This window comes from Barbatula barbatula, assembly GCF_947034865.1.
Source record: "Barbatula barbatula genome assembly, chromosome: 2".
Classification (NCBI taxonomy): domain Eukaryota; kingdom Metazoa; phylum Chordata; class Actinopteri; order Cypriniformes; family Nemacheilidae; genus Barbatula; species Barbatula barbatula.
This window is the reverse complement of record NC_136767.1, coordinates 16,215,154-16,232,727: the sequence shown is the minus strand read 5'-3', so window position 1 is coordinate 16,232,727 and position 17,574 is coordinate 16,215,154. Positions and strand designations below refer to the sequence as shown.

Genomic DNA, 17,574 nt, shown 5'->3' with positions numbered 1-17,574 from the left:
AGACCATAAAATATTTTGATATTAAAATTTAACTTCAAACAATGACAAGGAAAGTTAAAACTTCTCACTTCCAAATAGGTGTTTTGCCCATATTGTGGTGGGTCCTGATTTAGATTATACCTATATACGACATCATGGCTTTAAATGTAAGTTTCAAAAAATTTTGCTGTTAAATGAGAAAACTACAAATAAATCTACCTAGTAAACCACTAAATTTGTTTAGGTTGATTAGTTTAAAGAGTTTTGAAAATTTGCCTTTGTATCTACTTCGCAAATGTACTTTTCTTGTGATTGTATTGTTTATTTTGATAGTCCACTTAGATTTCTTTTTTATGCATTATATAACTTTGAAACTTCTGGTCAACTACCAGTCAGTAGAGGGTTTGTAAACTGTCTCTCTAATATCTGCAAACACTTTACTATGATAGTCCCAAAAATCATTGTACCGACTATATAAAAACTTTGCAACTACATGTTAACTTACTCTCCTAACTCTATACCCAGCCCTAACCTTAACCTACTCTAATGAGAATTAGTTGACATGTAGATGCAAACCATTGAGAGTTAGTTTATGTGTAGTTGCAAAGTTACTTAGTCAATATGATGTCTAAAGTGGACTACCCAAGACAAAAGTGTAACCCAATCTTTATCAACCACACATTTTTATAATAGAATTTCAGAATTATTTATTTTATATTGTTTACAATATCATTTAATTTATTGATTCAGTAAAGTGTTCCAATTTAATATAAAAAATGTTTTACGGTTTATCGTCTTTGATTTCATCATCCTCCCATTATCTTTTGCTCTAGCATCACGCTCACGTTTCCTAGATTGTAAGATCTCTCTTTCCCTCCTTCTGTCTCCCAGTGTCACTTTCTCTCTCTGGTGGTGGTAATCTTAACCACTTAAAGGTGCTAACTTCTATTAAGCTGTCAGAGCTCAGTGTGTAAACCAATCCGGCCAATCACTTATCAGTGGCACTGACAGACTGAAACAGTGTCATCGTGGTAACCAGAGACATACACACACACTCATGCACCAGGACACAAATACAGTATATACACATGCCTGCACAGGAGTCACACAAATTCCATACAGACACATGTTTATATTTGTGGTATAGGTGTGATAGGTGGGTTATTTTTGGACAGTGGTGTAGAGTATCACAGTAAAGCGGAAGTACAGGTAACCATAGAAAGTGAAATATGACCACACCGTTCAGTCCAGCACATCTCTCTCTATCTCTACCACACACAGAGAGAGAGAGAGAGAGAGACAGATAAAATGAAAGGAATTTAAAGAGTAAATTGATACTGTTATGTACCATTTTGTGGCTGTTCTATATAGTAGTTTACTCCCATTGATTATTTTTGTTTCATAATGCAGCTTGCCAATTGTGCACAATTTTTTATCTATATTATTAACAATACATTGTATGAAATGGATATGGATAATTGTGAAGTAACCAAATTCTCTGTTTCTTTTTGTGTCTCCCGTCATCAGGAGGAGAACCGTTCATTTTGCCATACTCCTTCCTGGTCATGGCTCCTCCTCAACGCCTCCACCTTTTCCTCCTTCTCCTCCTTCTCCTCCTCTCTACACAGGTGTATGCGGGCGGAAGCGCTCACGAGAACAGCAATAGGAGCGCAGATGGTCCCAAGAGATCCTGTGCTGAGAAGGTCACATGTCAACCAGGGATTCTACTTCCTATCTGGTTGCCGCTTGACCCCTCACTGGGTATGCAGACATTAAGAGCAGTCATCTACTTCTCAGCTCTACTCTACATGTTCCTGGGTGTGTCCATCATTGCTGACCGCTTCATGGCCGCCATTGAGGTCATCACCTCACAGGTGCGAGGGCAGCAGTCTAAGTCCACTCCCATCAACTTCTTTTAATGACAAACCATTGTTTTCAGACGTCAGAGTAATAAATATTTACGCACATGGTTGTTGGGTTGAGCAATATGATGAAAAAATATGTAATAAGTTTGGTTCATTCATAAGGTTATTGAAATATAAAGGTAGACGCGTGATTTGTATCTTACAGGAGAAAGAGGTGACTGTGACAGGTGCGAATGGTGAGAAGACAGTAATGACAGTTCGAATCTGGAATGAAACTGTCTCAAACCTTACACTTATGGCCATGGGTTCATCAGCGCCTGAGATACTGCTTTCTGTGATAGAGGTACACGCGCAACATTTAGCAAAATCTATTTTCATTTCTGTCATTTTTAATATGTTCTGCAATTTATCATGCGAGAAAGGAGAATCCAAATTTTCTGTTTTTCTGAAATGCTTAAAAACAAATTATTTGGAGATGCAAGGTTAGAGATGGTCGGCAGCGTTATTGTGTATTAATGGTTTAATATTCCATATAGTTCTCTCTTATAAGTGTAACATATTCCATCTTTTAAGTTTCCTTTATGTAAGGCATTTCTATGGTGCAATTTAAATTAGGTGATTTTATTTCTTTCTGTTTTTAGTTTAAAAACAGCACATTGTTTATCCTTATATGTGTCACTAGCAAGTATTTAAATTCGTAATGTTCTTGGCCTGTGCCTAGGTGTGTGGACATGGTTTTCAGGCAGGAGAACTGGGTCCTGGCACCATAGTGGGCAGCGCTGCATTTAACATGTTTGTGATAATCGGCATCTGTGTGTTGATGATACCTGACGGAGAGGTGAGAAAGATTAAACATCTCAGAGTCTTCTTCATTACTGCATTCTGGAGCATCTTCGCATACATCTGGCTCTACCTCATCCTGGCAGTCATAAGCCCAGGTGTTGTACAGGTGAGTGTGTGTATTTGCCTACAATTTGCTACATCTACTTGTAGCATTTTATCAACCAGATTCTTTTAGTTTTGTAAAGAAACCACTATATTTGCAACATTACAGTTGTCTACAGTATCTCTAAATTTCTGACATTTAAGTATACAACTTCAGATTTGAAATGTTGCGAGAAACATTTCACTTAAAGATGGGTTAACATGTTATTTCATGCATTCTGACTTCTTTACACTGTTAAGCATGCTGGCTTCTCATGCTTAACATGGTCGACTTGTTAAAAACGAGTTAGACGTATGACGTATTATTTCTGTGCTCGATACACTCCCCCAGCACTCCAACTTGCTTCGGAAAGTTTTTTATAAGGATCCCTGTTCTGTAACAGGGATCCTATTCCCCTTTATTGGCCATTCTCCCGGAAAAGCATGTCCACGCATCATCCACTTAGCGAAAGACCATGCGCTAGCGTGAGAGAAAGACCATGCCAGCTAGACAGCTTGAGAAAGGGCAGCGTGCCCATCAATGCCGCTTCACTTGGCTGACGGAAGTTTAGCCTAGTTTGTTAGCTCACTGCATTTCGGTGATGTTTTATAAACGGTTGCTATAACCCTGGATTTGGAGATCGTTTCAAACCGTTAGATGGCACGGTCCCACCGCTAAAACATGCCGGACATGAACCGCACGTGGTACGTCAAACTAAGTCATATGTCTGTGTTTTGTTGGCACCGGTGCGTACATGCATAATGTAAACAACAAGAAGGGATAATGTGATGTTGTAATGTGTGCTCGTGCTGTAGTTCTGTCCTCCCTGCCTGCCTCCAGCAGCTCATCTTTTTCCGGAAATACTGCTAGATTAATATGCGATTTGCAGAGACTGTGTGTTACCCCATCTTTAAGTGACCCTATAAGCTTTTCTACAATGGTTGATTGTATTTGAACATTTTAATTGAAATGAACCCTTTGTGTTTGTTTGTGTGTTGTCTGTGAGGTGTGGGAGGCTGCGGTCACTCTGGCCTTCTTCCCTTTGTGTGTACTCATGGCGTGGATCGCTGACAGGCGGTTTCTCTTTTACAAATACCTAACCAAACGTTACCGCGCCGACAAACGTCATGGTATCATTGTGGAGATGGAGGGCGACCTCGCACCTAGAGGCATTGATGCCATTATGGGGGAAATATATCAAAACAGCAGTACCAGTATTCATGTGGAGAAAAATAAACTACCTGAACAGGACAGAGAGGAGGTGAGGGGGAAAGACACAGAGACATTGTGAATATTATTGTAAAAGATTGTTCTGGTTTAAAATCTGTAGAGATAATTTGTGGTATAACGTCAAATGTCACACAAAATCATCTTGACTCATCCTACAGTTTTATTAAAGTAAGGTTATTACAATAAAAGTACACAGGGTAAGGCCAAAATACCTTTAAGGCAATAAAATTCAATAAAACACACAGAAGGTTAAAAGTATGGCAATAACACGTAAACATTACATATCTTTTAACCTTGAAAAATGATTACTTATTAACTACTAAAGAACCTTGGTGTTAAAGCAATAGTTCACCCCAAAATGAAAATTCTGTCATACTTTACTCACCATCTTATCTTATCATACCTGTATGACTTTCTTTCTCCCACAGAACACAAAAGAAGATATTTTTGAAGAACGTTGGTAACGTAGCAGTACCCCTCGGCTTACATTGGTCTTGTGTCCATACAATAGAAGTCAATGGGTACCATTCTTCAGAATATCTTCTTTTGTATTTTGCAGAAGAAGGAAACTCGAAAAGGTTTGAAATGCCAAGAGGGTCATGAGTAAATGATGAACAGAATTTTCATTTTTGGGTGAACTATCACTGTAAGTAATATCCAGTATTTCTAACTGCTATGGACATTGGTAAAACAAATAACTCCTGTATGATAGGTGCAAGAACACAAGACAGGAGTTTTCTTTGCTTATACTGCAAACATTTAGAATAACGAATGGCTAAGATGACACTTTTTAGAATGTATGTGCTTTAAACAAAGAATAGTGCAAGTAGAATCCAATTTAATTGTTCCTGTAACTTTAGAGCATTTGTCCTGGTATAAAAATACTATAAGTCTATGACTCTTGCTCCTGTGATGGTGCTTAAAAATAAATATATTGAACAGGCCATTACAATAAGATTATTCCATATACATGTTGGTAGGTGATCCGCATGCTGAAGGAACTAAGACAGAAGCATCCGGACAAAGATCTGGACCAGCTAATCGAGCTGGCAAACTACAGCACCATGCAGAAACAGCACAAGAGCCGTGCCTTCTACAGGGTGCAGGCCACACGCATGATGATCGGTGCGGGAAATGTACTGAAGAAACATGCCGCAGCCGGACAGGCAAAGAAAGCAGCCGCTGGTTCAGCTGAGGATGATCTTGCCACCTGCGCTCACATCGCATTTGAGCAGGCGCAGTACAAGTGCACTGAGAACAGTGGGAGCATCAGTCTGTGGGTCTGCCTGCAGGGGGGAACAGGCACCAGAACGTTTCATGTCGATTACAGGACGGAGAACGGGTCAGCAAGTGCTGGGGCAGATTATGATTATTGTGAGGGAATCCTGGTGTTTCTGCCTGGAGACACACGCAAAGAAATAAAGGTGAGAGAGGTGGCGACCTGTTTTTTCAGTGTCTGCGTTCTTAACAAAATTGATTGAAAGTTTTGTCAGATTCTCAGACTGAACCAAAATGAAACCATTGAACTGATCATGCATTGATACAGTTAAGTAGAATGATATTGTGTTAGATAAAAATGTACTCAAGCTGGAAACTAGTAAATAATGTATTATTTATATTAAGCCAAGTGCACAGTGTTGTGAAGGAATGTTTTTGTGTTCTCTGTAATTGTACTGATTATTGTTTTATTTTTAAATGTTTGCAAATATCCACATAATGTTTTTATTTACTACTGTTTCAAAAGAATCCAACCTGGCTCTTGTTTCGAACAAATTCTGCTGGTGTGTAACATATTAGAGTGTTGTTCTCCTAAGTCACACATTTTAGAAGATGTGGTTAAGGTCCCGGTTACTGTTTAGCTTGCTGTCAAGAGTGGTAGTATTAAGGGCTATATTGTTGTGCATGTGTCTACCTTTAACCTATATCTTATTCTGTGAATGAATAAAATAAGTCATGTTAAATATTTCTCATACTTAAGTCATAGCAAGAAATAACTTTCATGTAAGTATATAAGCTGAGTATAATTATTAAAAAAGTTTTAAGGTGCCTTTATGTGTATTTTATAGGTGGGTATTATTGACGATGATGTGTTTGAAGAAGATGAACACTTCTTTGTGCGTCTCTCAAACCTGCGAGAGGGAGAGGAGGGTGGAAACACTGACGCTGCCCGACTGGTTGAACCCTACTTAACCACAGTGACCATCTTGGATGATGACCACGCAGGGAGCTTCTCATTCGGTCAGCGGGAGCTCTGTGTGGGTGAATGCTCGGGTGTGGTGGAGGTGCCTGTGAAACGGACCACAGGTGTGCGAGGGACTGTGGTGATTCCGTATCACACGGAGGATGGTTCGGCACGACAGGGTGTTGACTATGAACACACACAAGGAGAGCTGGAGTTTACCAATGCACAGACTAGGTAAAAGATGAACAGTTTACCCTGTTTGTTTTATATTTATTTTTACACACAAAATGCGTATAAATAATCTAGTTCAGGGGTCCTCGACCTTCTTACTTTAAATCCATTCATTGTCCTATCCGAGATAATTACGAGATAATTGACAGCTGCTGAACTGAAACTAAGAGTATCTTTAAATAAAAATCAACTTCCCTTTAAACAGCTGATAGGGTAAAATAAATAATATAGATATTTCCCAACAATATTTAGCAGTAAATGTACATTTTCATTCTTATTGGTTTTAAGCAGTTTAATTCAGCTAAATTGTTTCAACAACTTGAAAGTTTGCTGAGGCCCCCTAGTGGCCCGGGCTCCAGCCCCAGCTTTAAAGGGATAGTTCACCCCAAAAAAGAATAATTCTGTCATAATTTACTCACCTTTGAGTTGTTTCAAATAAATTCTTTATTCTGATCCACAAAGAGAAAGATATTTACAAGAATGCTTATAACCAAACATTTATTGGACCCCATTCACTACCATAGTAGGCGAAATATTTTTGTGTTGAACATAAAACAAAATATTTTGAAGAGTGAAGGACAGCAAACAGTTCTGGGGCACTTCTGACTACCACTGTCATTTTCCTATTATTGTTGTCAATTGGGTCGAAAAACTGTTTGGTTAGTCTAAAATGTGTCCAAATATATTTCTCATTGTTCTACCAAACAAATGGTGAAATATCCCTTAAAACCAAGAAATTCATAAGCATTCCTCATTACTCTTTTTGCTTTTACAATTTTTGCTTTTTGAAAATTAAAATCTAAGTACTAGGTACATTTAAAAAAAATGTATTCTCATTCACAATTTTTTGTGTGTACAGAACTGTGTGTACATGCATTTGTGTGATTGTTAATGCATGGGTGTGTTTATGTTTTATTGATGGCATCTCAATAATCAACCAGCCACTACCATTTAAAACGATTAGAGGCCATTAAAAAAGATTATTACACATTACCAATATGTCTTTGCATTAAAAGGTATGTTATGCATCTATTATAGATTATGACCTTTAGTATAGATTATGACCACCTTTATACATTTTTACAGATCTTAGTATTATCAGAATCAAATATAATATAAATAATTGTTCTGGTTTTGGAAGTCATTCTAATTAATTCAACAATGATTTGTTTCACTGCATATGACTAACAAAAATAACTAAAATGTTTAAACAATGACGTATCCTTTTTCTGCATATCGGTATTTAAATCATCCAATATTATTACTCTTTACTTAAAGTATAATTTGATACATTTAAAATCTCTTCGAGACTCTCATAAAAATAATTTTGATCAGGTGGACAATAGCAAATACCAACTAAAATCGGTTTACTTGCGGTGTAACCATTTGAATACTGATTGTACTTAATATTACATTCAGTGTGTTTATTTAAAATGTGATGAGATTGAAATCTGTGCTGTTTACTAAGCTGTAGATAGGTAATGGAGCAGCAGCGGTTTTGGGAGAGGAGGGCGATTCGCGTACACAAAGCTCCTCTCAGTTCATTTGTGTCTATGTGCGTAGGTTAATAATTCATGCACTGTTTGTAAAGTATTCATGTAGACTCAACTCTGATGTGATTTAAAGGCTGAGGTCTCCTTTAATATTTCAGAGGTAAAACCGAGAGGACATTATTATTTGTCTTTTGCTTTTTGTATGTGTGTGTATGTTTAGTAAGACGCTACAGGTGCCCATCATTAACATGCAGGAATTTGAGAAGCGAGAAAATTTCTACATTGTCCTTGAAGAACCCAAATGGCTCAAGAGAGGCATCTCAGGTGTGTATGCATATATGAACCTAAGATAAACAAAGATTCATTATTATGTTTTAGAGAATTTAAAAAAATGTGAATGTATATTTTCATTAGTTGCGGCCATTGAGATATTACCAATAGCTTTCACCTCTCAGACACACATTTCTATGGCAAGTGTCCAGTTCCAGATCAATAACAGCCCAACAGGGGACAAACTAGACATGCGTCACTCACAGTAACAAGATCCAACTCAGCTACACACACACACACACACACACTTCAGGACACACACACTTCAGGCACACGTTTGTCTATTGGGCCTCATTCATGAAACACGAACAGAACCGTTTTTTGTGTAAATCGTTCGTAACGTAGTTTCGAAGTAAATTTTCGGATTCATGAAAATGTTAGTTGGTACGAAAAAATTTGACACCTGCTCCATACCACATGTAAATAGTGCTTTAAAACACATGTAATGTTCTGTATTCTTTCAGACAAACTGACATAAAGATAGTTCATGAGTTCTTTTGCCCTGTCTTTTTATCATTTTTAACTTTGGGTAAAACCCACATCAGTCCAATCAAAGTGGAGATAGGCGGGACAAACACTACATTGAACCAACCATCATACACAACAAATGGATAAATTAATATTAACGGTTACTGCATTTTTAAATTAAGTAATTTTCTTAAAAGAAAGATACTAGTAACAAGTATGCTAACTGTTGCGGATATTCTAAATCACAGCAACCAACGCATCTCTGGAATAACGCCAAGTGCCCACCAGGTTTTATTATTTTAGCTAGCTAAAAACGCTTTGGTGGACACAGTTTAATTGATTAATTTATCGGTAAGCATATAGCCTATTAGTATATTATGCATTTATGCAATATCATGTAGCCACACTAAAGAATGAAGTCCATACGATACCAGAATTCCTAGATTCATAATTTGCATAGTTCTATTTCATAGGCGGGATTATGCTAATTGTGAATGAGCGTGCATCCGCGGCCTGTTTACGAATGATTGGAATTCAATAACATACAAACACTTTACTATCAAATCGGATGTTTACAAATTTTTCGGGAATGTCTGCTTTACCTGCAAATTATTCTGAATTTACTCATATATTTACGAATGTTTCATGAATGAGGCCCAATGTGTGTGAATGAAAGTGAATGTAAGAGAGATCATTATCACCAGGTTAATTAGAAAACAAATGAGTTACTTTCTTTAATCTAATTAAACAGGCACCGTTGCAAATAATACAGGAATTGCTTGCACTCTCCGGCAAAAATACACCACTATTGACTGCTTGATTTATTAAAAACAATGAATAAATGTATTTGTCTACTCGCATGCTGCAGATCTGCTGTTAAATCAAGGTAAGAAGAGTTTGCCTTTCGCTGCATTTATTCTGTAGATCATATCTCTTCACATCAGTAAAGAAATCTAACGCCTGTCACTTTTTTATGTATTAACTTTCTCACACTATTTTACCAGCATCTGCAGGTCCAGAGTTGGAGGAAGCCAGACATATAGCAGAGAAGGGACAGCCAATTCTGGGTGAACACAGCAAGCTAGAGGTCATTATAGAAGAGAGCATGACCTTCAAGGTAAACACACATCATACCCCAAACATATGTATACGTAAAGTATAATAAAGCATTATCAACTTTTTACTTGGGTCTCATGGGAATTATTTGCACTACTTTAAATGATGTTTTATAAACAAAATGTGACCTGGACCACAAAGCCAGTCATAAGTAGCACAGGTATATTTGTAGCAATAGTAAAAAATACATTGTAGCCTATGTTTTAATTATAGATTTTTCTTTTGTTCCGAAAATCATTAGGATATTAAATAAAGATCTTTTTTCAATCAAGATATTTTTCTACCTTAAATATATAAAAAACTTTATTTTTGTGAGTGGATTTATATGTTCAGTTCATATATACATTATAATAGAGTAAATATTATACTGTATACACCAATGCTTTAGTTTAGATTGAAAAACACTGGTAAATGCATTAATGACCGCGTAAAACAATGTACCAAAGTTTGCATATCACACACAAAACTAAATTACATATGATTCCTTCCCTCTAATGTAGGTCCGACAGGGAATGGCCCCTAATGGAGTCTTAGATGTGGTATAGTGGCCCCTCCCCTCTGTGTGTATTGTGCTTTGGAGTGATCCTAAACTTTTAATCACATATCTGGAAAATTACTGGACAATCATTTGTTTAATCACATCTCTATGCATGAATACATAATTTTCAGATTTTCCATCTGATTCTTCCAGATACCAATCGAGTAATGCAGAGATTACGTATTTTTGAAGGCAAACCAGAAGTTAGTGCTTCACTGGTTCCCTCGACCGAAAGATGCATTGTTCCTATATACTTTTTGGATCACAAAAAAAAGGTTTATGATGTTTACGCATTCTGTCTATCAAGATAATATTTACAGATTAACACAGCAAAGTTTAAATACAATCAGCAGAGGTATAAAGTTAACATGAGGCTATAAACCCAACACACTACAGTCGCTCTATATCAACGTCACCACCACCAAGCCTCCCACAACTTTTTCAAACTATACTAGAAAACATGTTCCCTGGTAAATTATTAATGCTCTGTGAATTAATCCCCATCCACGTTTTTTATATTTGTGGCCAATTTTGCATTATTTGTGAGATTTATTTGTGCAATTACATCTAATATTCCCGCCAAAGGAAGTTTTCGCTTTTAGCCACATTTTCGCAACCGCCGTTTTTAAGACACTGTAAAGTTAGAAAAATTACAAGCCGGTTATATCTGGCGTGTTATATGTCATAGAATAAAACGTGATAATATCGGTTTTGTTAACCACATATCTTATTTTAGGCAATTTACCAAAAACCCATAAAAAAAACCCACTGACTTTGGGTCGATGGAACCAGAAGTGCAAAAATGCTAACTCTATTCCAGGGTTTGCAGAAATTCATTATCTCTGCTGTAGTATATATATATCAAATTGATTGTTGTCTTTACAAGCAGATCAAATACTCATATAAAAATCACTAAGCGATGCTATGGTGTGTATGTGCTTTTAGAATACTGTAGACCGTCTGTTGAAGGATACTAATCTTGCAGAAGTAATTGGCACACACTCCTGGAGAGAGCAGTTCATCGAAGCAGTAACAGTCAGTGCAGGTAGAGTGAGACCGTATTTGTGTTTGTCTGAATCGTGTAGGTATACATGTCCATGTTGTGTGGATAACCTTCTGGAAACAGGTCTTGACAATGTTTTACGGTTGCTTTTCTCTCCTCCCTCTTAGGAGAAGGTGATGAAGAGGAAGGAGAGCCCCAGCCGCCGTCTTGCTTTGATTATTTCATGCACGTGTTTTCTGTGTTCTGGAAGGTTCTGTTTGCCTTTGTTCCACCCACAGAGTACTGGAACGGCTGGGCCTGCTTTATTGTGTCCATTCTGGTTATCGGCCTGCTAACAGCTGTCATCGGAGACTTGGCATCTCATTTTGGCTGCACGGTGGGACTTCGTGACACCGTCACTGCTGTGGTGTTTGTTGCCTTAGGAACTTCCATACCAGGTAAGTGTGTGTTGTCATTTTTGTGTCATTATGTACAACCAAAAGCCTTTTACCAATCCAGCATCAAATTTTCGTTCTTTCCAGATACGTTTGCAAGTAAGGTTGCTGCTCAACAGGATCAGTATGCAGATGCTTGTGTTGGAAACGTAACCGGTAGCAACGCCGTTAATGTCTTCCTTGGGATTGGTGTGGCCTGGTCCATTTCAGCCATTTACTGGGAGGTCAAAGGTCAGGTGTTTTACGTAGACCCTGGATCACTCGCCTTCTCCGTCACACTCTTTACCATCTTTGCCTTTATCAACATTGGTGTGCTGATGCTACGGCGACGGCCATCGGTGGGGGGAGAGCTGGGAGGGCCCAAAGTGCTGAAGGTTCTGACTGGAACGTTGTTCATCGGATTGTGGCTTCTTTACATCACATTCTCCAGCCTTGAGGCCTACTGTCACATCATCGGCTTCTAAGGACATAGAAAGAAAGAAACCAAACACAGACTTACTATGAACATGAATGGCATACAGACGATTTCCAAAAATTCCACTTCACAGTGGTTTTAACTATGTTTTCCATGGTAATATGTACACAGTATGCACTGTCTGTATACATCAAGACTATAAGTTTGCAGCATCAATTGCACAAATGGGTGTGCTTGCGTCCAACAATGGTTTTAAAGACATTCAATCAATGCATAATAGAGTTATTATGAACATTTTACCATGAGTACATCATTTTACATTGGAGGACACACTACTTTACATAGCACTTTTTTCAAGAACTGTGATGTCTTTTTAATTGTCAATCACATAGAGTCATTTGTTTGGAAATGTTGCCTCTCTCTGAGAGAGAAGGCACTCTTAACGCTGCATAGGAGTGAACAAAAGAAACGAGTGAGAAGAGAAACTAAACTTGTTCTCCTAGTTTCAGTGAAGTATGTCAAGCACTGATGATGATAAGGCATTATGAAACCCTGGAATCTTGCTTATCAAGTTTATTGAAGTAATTCTGTGTATAATATTATTATCATAATTCATATAATATATTAATTTAAAGAGTCTATGTCTTGTGTCACGCTATGAAATGCACTAAAATAAAATAGCATTTCTGTAAGTAAAACCATAGTTCTTACGGTGCTTTTGGTATTCTTTGTTGTAAATGAATAAAAATATTTAGACTGAATTACAGTCTAAATGATTATGTTAAAATATTAACGGAAAACAGACAGTGATATTCCTAACGCCACTTAGCTTTACAGAAACGCGCCTTTAGTTTGACTTACAGCTGTATAAGCCAATCACATCTAAGGATCAAAAGCCCCGCCCATTCTTGAGAGTGCCTGAAGAAGAAGGCCGCGCTCGCCGGTAACGCTTCCGGGAGGAGAGCGTGAAGCGCATGATATAAACTGGTAAGACTTTGTTTTGGAGTAAATGATATCCACACGAGAAAGAGGATCTCGATTATTGGGTGGTTTAAACGATACTGATTTTGACTGTATTCATGAGCAGTGTTCTCTTCGGCTAAGGTTTGGTTAAAGCGTTTTAATCAACCGGAAGAAGACGACGTCCACGCGCCCTCACACGGAACCGAGGACGTCTCACAGTAAGTCCGCGTGTGGGAGACGTTATATATTGCTTTAACGTTTTTGCTCCTCGCATGCGTTCGCTAATCTTGCACATGGGTTTAGGTTTTAACTTTTGTGCCGGCTGGCGGGTCTTTGATTTTTGATTGGTGTATCGTTTGGTCTAATAACGTGCCTAACAAAGAGCGGCCTGCTTTTCTGGTGCACTTGTTAATGGCGTTAATTTAGCCTGCTAGCTCAGCGTTAAGACATGTTACTTTGTTACCGAAATATGTAATAATCATGACGTTTGACTTAACTTGTGCTTTAAAATCATAATTTTATTTTGTCGTGATTATTTCACGATTGTCTCCTAGCTAATGACCGCTGCAGTTGCACGGGAGGTATAACTGTTAGCGCCTTACGTTACAGAAGAGCGCGGATTCAGAAGCTATCGTACTCGCTAGTTTCATTGAGTTAACAGTTGTCGTATCTTTAGCTTAACCGATTTAGATAGATCCACGTGATGCAGGAACAGTTGCACGAGCGTTATGTTTGTTAGATCATGATGGACTGCACAACAAGAGCTGAAGAGCCATTCACTTATTAAATCACGGATTCACTAATCATGTCTGCTAAATGCTAAAACGTTAAGGAAGCGTCCATTATTGGAAACTTATCAATTTACCCTTGTTTTTAATAAATAAGTTGATTGTAAGTTACTTCAGGGGTCAAATTTGCCAAACCCTGTGTTAGGGTCTTGTGAAAAATACATTGTAAAATTCGTTTTCTCTTTATCCATACTACAGGTTCAAGATGTCTTACTCATCCCGAAGTTCCTCTCGTCCCTCAGACTGTAAGGTCTATGTAGGTGATCTTGGCAACGGCGCAGCCAAAGGTGAACTCGAACGAGCCTTCAGTTACTACGGACCATTGCGGAGCGTGTGGGTTGCTCGGAACCCACCAGGTTTTGCCTTTGTTGAGTATGAAGATGCCAGAGATGCAGAAGATGCCGTAAAGGGGATGGATGGAAAGTGAGTCTACTTGAGTTCTACCTGCCTACATTTCCCATGATGCTACTGCTGCACATTTAACACCCTGACCTCTTCAGGGAGCTCAGACCCGCAGGGGTGAGTGTCGGCGGTTTATCACTGTTTTTCCGCTCACAAAGGCCCCAACATTATGGCATTTTCCTGGATGCAGGTTATATGTAGTCCAGTGGTTTTCTCTTAAGTGTAGTAAAAACTGGTTTTGAGAAACGGGGCAAATATTAGTGGTCTGAGTTGCATAAATTGCTGTGACACTCTGCAACTTTTTGGTTTATAGGTTGGCAAAATTAAACTATTAACCTTTTAATCTGTAATATTCCAGGGTTCTTTGTGGAGCTCGTGTTCGAGTTGAATTGTCAAACGGTATGTCCAGAAAGTCTCGGTATGGCCGTCCTAACCGCAGGCAATTTGACCCCAATGACCGGTGCTACCAGTGTGGAGAAAGTGGTCATTACGCTTATGACTGCTATCGCTTCAGCAAGAGGCGTGGACGTCGCAGCAGGTACATGTCATACAATGTCAACTTTTAATTCCTTTTACTTGAACCCAGACGAATTTGGCTTACGATGTTTTTGTAGGTCTGGATCGCGTTCTCGGTCTAGATCTCGTGGTCGGCGCTACCGCTCTCGTAGTCGTAGCCGTAGCAATGAGAGGTAAGGACCCAGCACTCTTTAAACTATTAAAAAAGGCTTAAAGTATAAACCCAACAATCTGATTTCATATTTTTTTAAACAGGAAGTATCGTTCACCCTCATACTCCAAACGCCGAAGCAGGTAAGCAGTCTGTCATCTTGATATTTCAACATGAAAACAGTTGCAATGATTTGGGATTTTTCATGACTTGTTTTGTCTTTGAACTCTGTTGGTCTCTGGGAAGGTTTTTATGTGTGTGTGTATGTATCTTTGAACTCTAGGTCAGGTTCCCCAGCCCGCTCTAGATCCAGAACTCCTGTGCGTCGTTCTCGTTCACCTGTGCGCAGGTCCAAAAGCCCTGTCCGAAGATCTAGAACCCCTGTCCGCAGAGACAGGTACATATTTTACCCATGCAATTTTATTAGGCATGTACAACTGGAAACCATCTTGATTAATAACCTTTTTGGTTGTTCTTTTAAAGTCGCTCCCGTTCGCGATCTGCTTCCAGGCAGAAGAATCGTAGTGTGTCCAGATCCCGTTCTCGTTCAGTCAGCCACAAAAAAGACAGGTACACTTCTGCAGTTTTACACCGTATTTGTTCATACACAGTGTTTATGCAACAGAGAGGCTGATATTTTGGTTTGTGTTAGTCGTTCCAGGTCTCCCAGCCCAAGAAGAAGCCCAACGCCAGATGCTGACTGATAGGAGTACTAAAATCTCCCCCATTTTCCACCTTTGCCTCAGGGCTGAAATGAATTTTATCTCCCCTATGATTTCAGACTCGATTCTACTGTAGCTACCAAGCTCTTGTTTGTTTCAATAATGAAGCCCCCCAGCCTTGTAAAAAGATCACTATCATCTCAAGCAGCTCATGTATATTTTTTTTTTGACGTATCCTCTTGTCACTTTCAGACATTTTAAGCTCCATTGTTTTTATTTCAGTGTTGAGCCAGCATCCCGTGGTCAGTGAATTGTGGGCAAGGTGGTGAATGAGCTATGTGATTTAGTCAGTGTATTGTATGAGCTGAAGAGTATGCTGTGATTTGTTTGGTGTAGTTTGTTTTTCTTTTGCATTGAAAATGGCAATGTTCTTTTTAATAAAGCTTTACAAATCCAACTTTTATTTTGTTTTCCGAGTTAATGCCTTTATTCTGAAAGTTTGCTTTAGATGATACTCATTTGTTCCATCTCCCCCAAGGCAACATTTTTTATTCTACTTCTACCAGTTTTTAATCAAGGGTCGCTGGTTATTGTTTTTAACCATGTTTTTAAAAGAGCCAAAAGAATGCAATCGAAGTCTTTTCCCATTTACTCTCCCCAACATGTTCCAAACATGTACATTTCTTTGTTCTGTTGACACAAAAGGTATTTTGAAGAATGTAGGAATCAACCAAACCGTTCTATGGGCACAAATTACTACAATAGTAGTTGGTCAACAGTGTCCAGATAGGTTTGTTTACAGATATACTTTCAAAATTCTTTGTTTTGAGGCGCAAACAAATTTGTAAAGGTTTTGAAAAATTTGAGGGCGAGCAAATTATGGCTTTTCATTTTTGGGTAAACTGTAACAGTCCTGGATGGGTCTGGACATTCTGTGTCACGCATGTTCGCTGGTTTTTCCTGTTTCCTTCATATTCCAATGATATGCAGATTAGGTTAATTGTAGATGTGAAATTTACCTTGGGTGTGTGAATGTTAATGGCCCTGTTGACACAAAATGTACCAATCACTGGTTTTGCCACGAATGTTGACACAGAAACTACGCAAAGGGGGAGGGAAAGTGTTGAAGTTTTATTTAAAAAAAAAACATTGTACACAGAGAGGCACATTATTTCAACAACAATTTACATTGGTGATTTGTTAACATGCACTGTTTGAAACCTGCATGCCAAAGTTTTCGCCTCAAGAAACTTACACTTTTATTTTTCAAAAGTATTTACTGTGAGATGAGTTGCGTGACGAATGGGGATTAGTTTACAAATAATGAAATGCATTATTAAACAAATTTTTTTGTTTTTTTTTGTTTTCTCTTTTTGAGAATTTCTTTTAAAGTGTACATAATGATATCTTGTGTCTGATCAGTGGTCAAACTGAAGAAATCACAATTCATTTTTTATATTATCTAACATTTTATCTATGCCTTAATTATGTTGTATTTGGAATGGACTAAATTAATTATTTTTATGGGCTGAAAGGTGGAAAAAATATCAAATGTTTTCATTCTATTATTATTGCACTGAAGCCCATTCATCTCAGTATCTCCCAAACGCATTTGCTGTACAGTTGGTGAAATAACTGCATGTTTACATTTTTAAAATGAGAATTCCGTCATCACTAACGCTCAGATTGTTCCAAACCTGTATATACATTTCTTGATGTTTGGAAAAATCTGTTTGGTTACTGACATTATTCAAAATGTCATTCTCCGTGTTCATCAGAACAAAACAAAAATTAAACAGGTTCGTAACAATCCGAGGGTAAATGATAACAACATTTTCATTTTGGGATGAACAATCTCTTAAAGCAGTTTAAATTAAACTGAT

At 38.1% G+C, this 17,574-nt stretch overlaps 2 protein-coding genes across 3 annotated transcripts; both read left to right on the top strand.

Moving 5' to 3' along the window:
- Positions 1–1,544: 1,544 nt before the first annotated feature.
- Positions 1,545–12,902, top strand: slc8a2a (solute carrier family 8 member 2a; the record flags this gene model as incomplete). Its single annotated transcript, XM_079451138.1, has 11 exons — positions 1,545–1,853; positions 2,050–2,187; positions 2,566–2,793; positions 3,776–4,030; positions 4,980–5,423; positions 6,066–6,415; positions 8,126–8,229; positions 9,708–9,820; positions 11,303–11,402; positions 11,528–11,797; positions 11,882–12,902. 11 exons carry the CDS (start codon positions 1,545–1,547, stop codon positions 12,256–12,258), a joined length of 2,688 nt encoding a protein of 895 aa, XP_079307264.1. The 3' UTR covers positions 12,259–12,902.
- Positions 12,903–13,063: 161 nt separating this feature from the next.
- Positions 13,064–16,148, top strand: srsf7a (serine and arginine rich splicing factor 7a). Of its 2 annotated transcripts, none has more exons than XM_079485889.1 (9): positions 13,064–13,196; positions 13,314–13,390; positions 14,159–14,383; positions 14,721–14,900; positions 14,977–15,051; positions 15,134–15,172; positions 15,313–15,426; positions 15,513–15,599; positions 15,682–16,148. In XM_079485889.1, the coding sequence occupies exons 3-9, from the start codon at positions 14,166–14,168 to the stop codon at positions 15,731–15,733; spliced, it is 765 nt and encodes a 254-aa protein (XP_079342015.1). In that variant the 5' UTR covers positions 13,064–13,196; positions 13,314–13,390; positions 14,159–14,165; the 3' UTR covers positions 15,734–16,148. The 2 variants fall into 2 exon arrangements, with proteins under 2 accessions (XP_079342015.1, XP_079342016.1); XM_079485890.1 differs by having other exon boundaries at positions 13,128–13,196; positions 13,297–13,390.
- Positions 16,149–17,574: the final 1,426 nt, after the last annotated feature.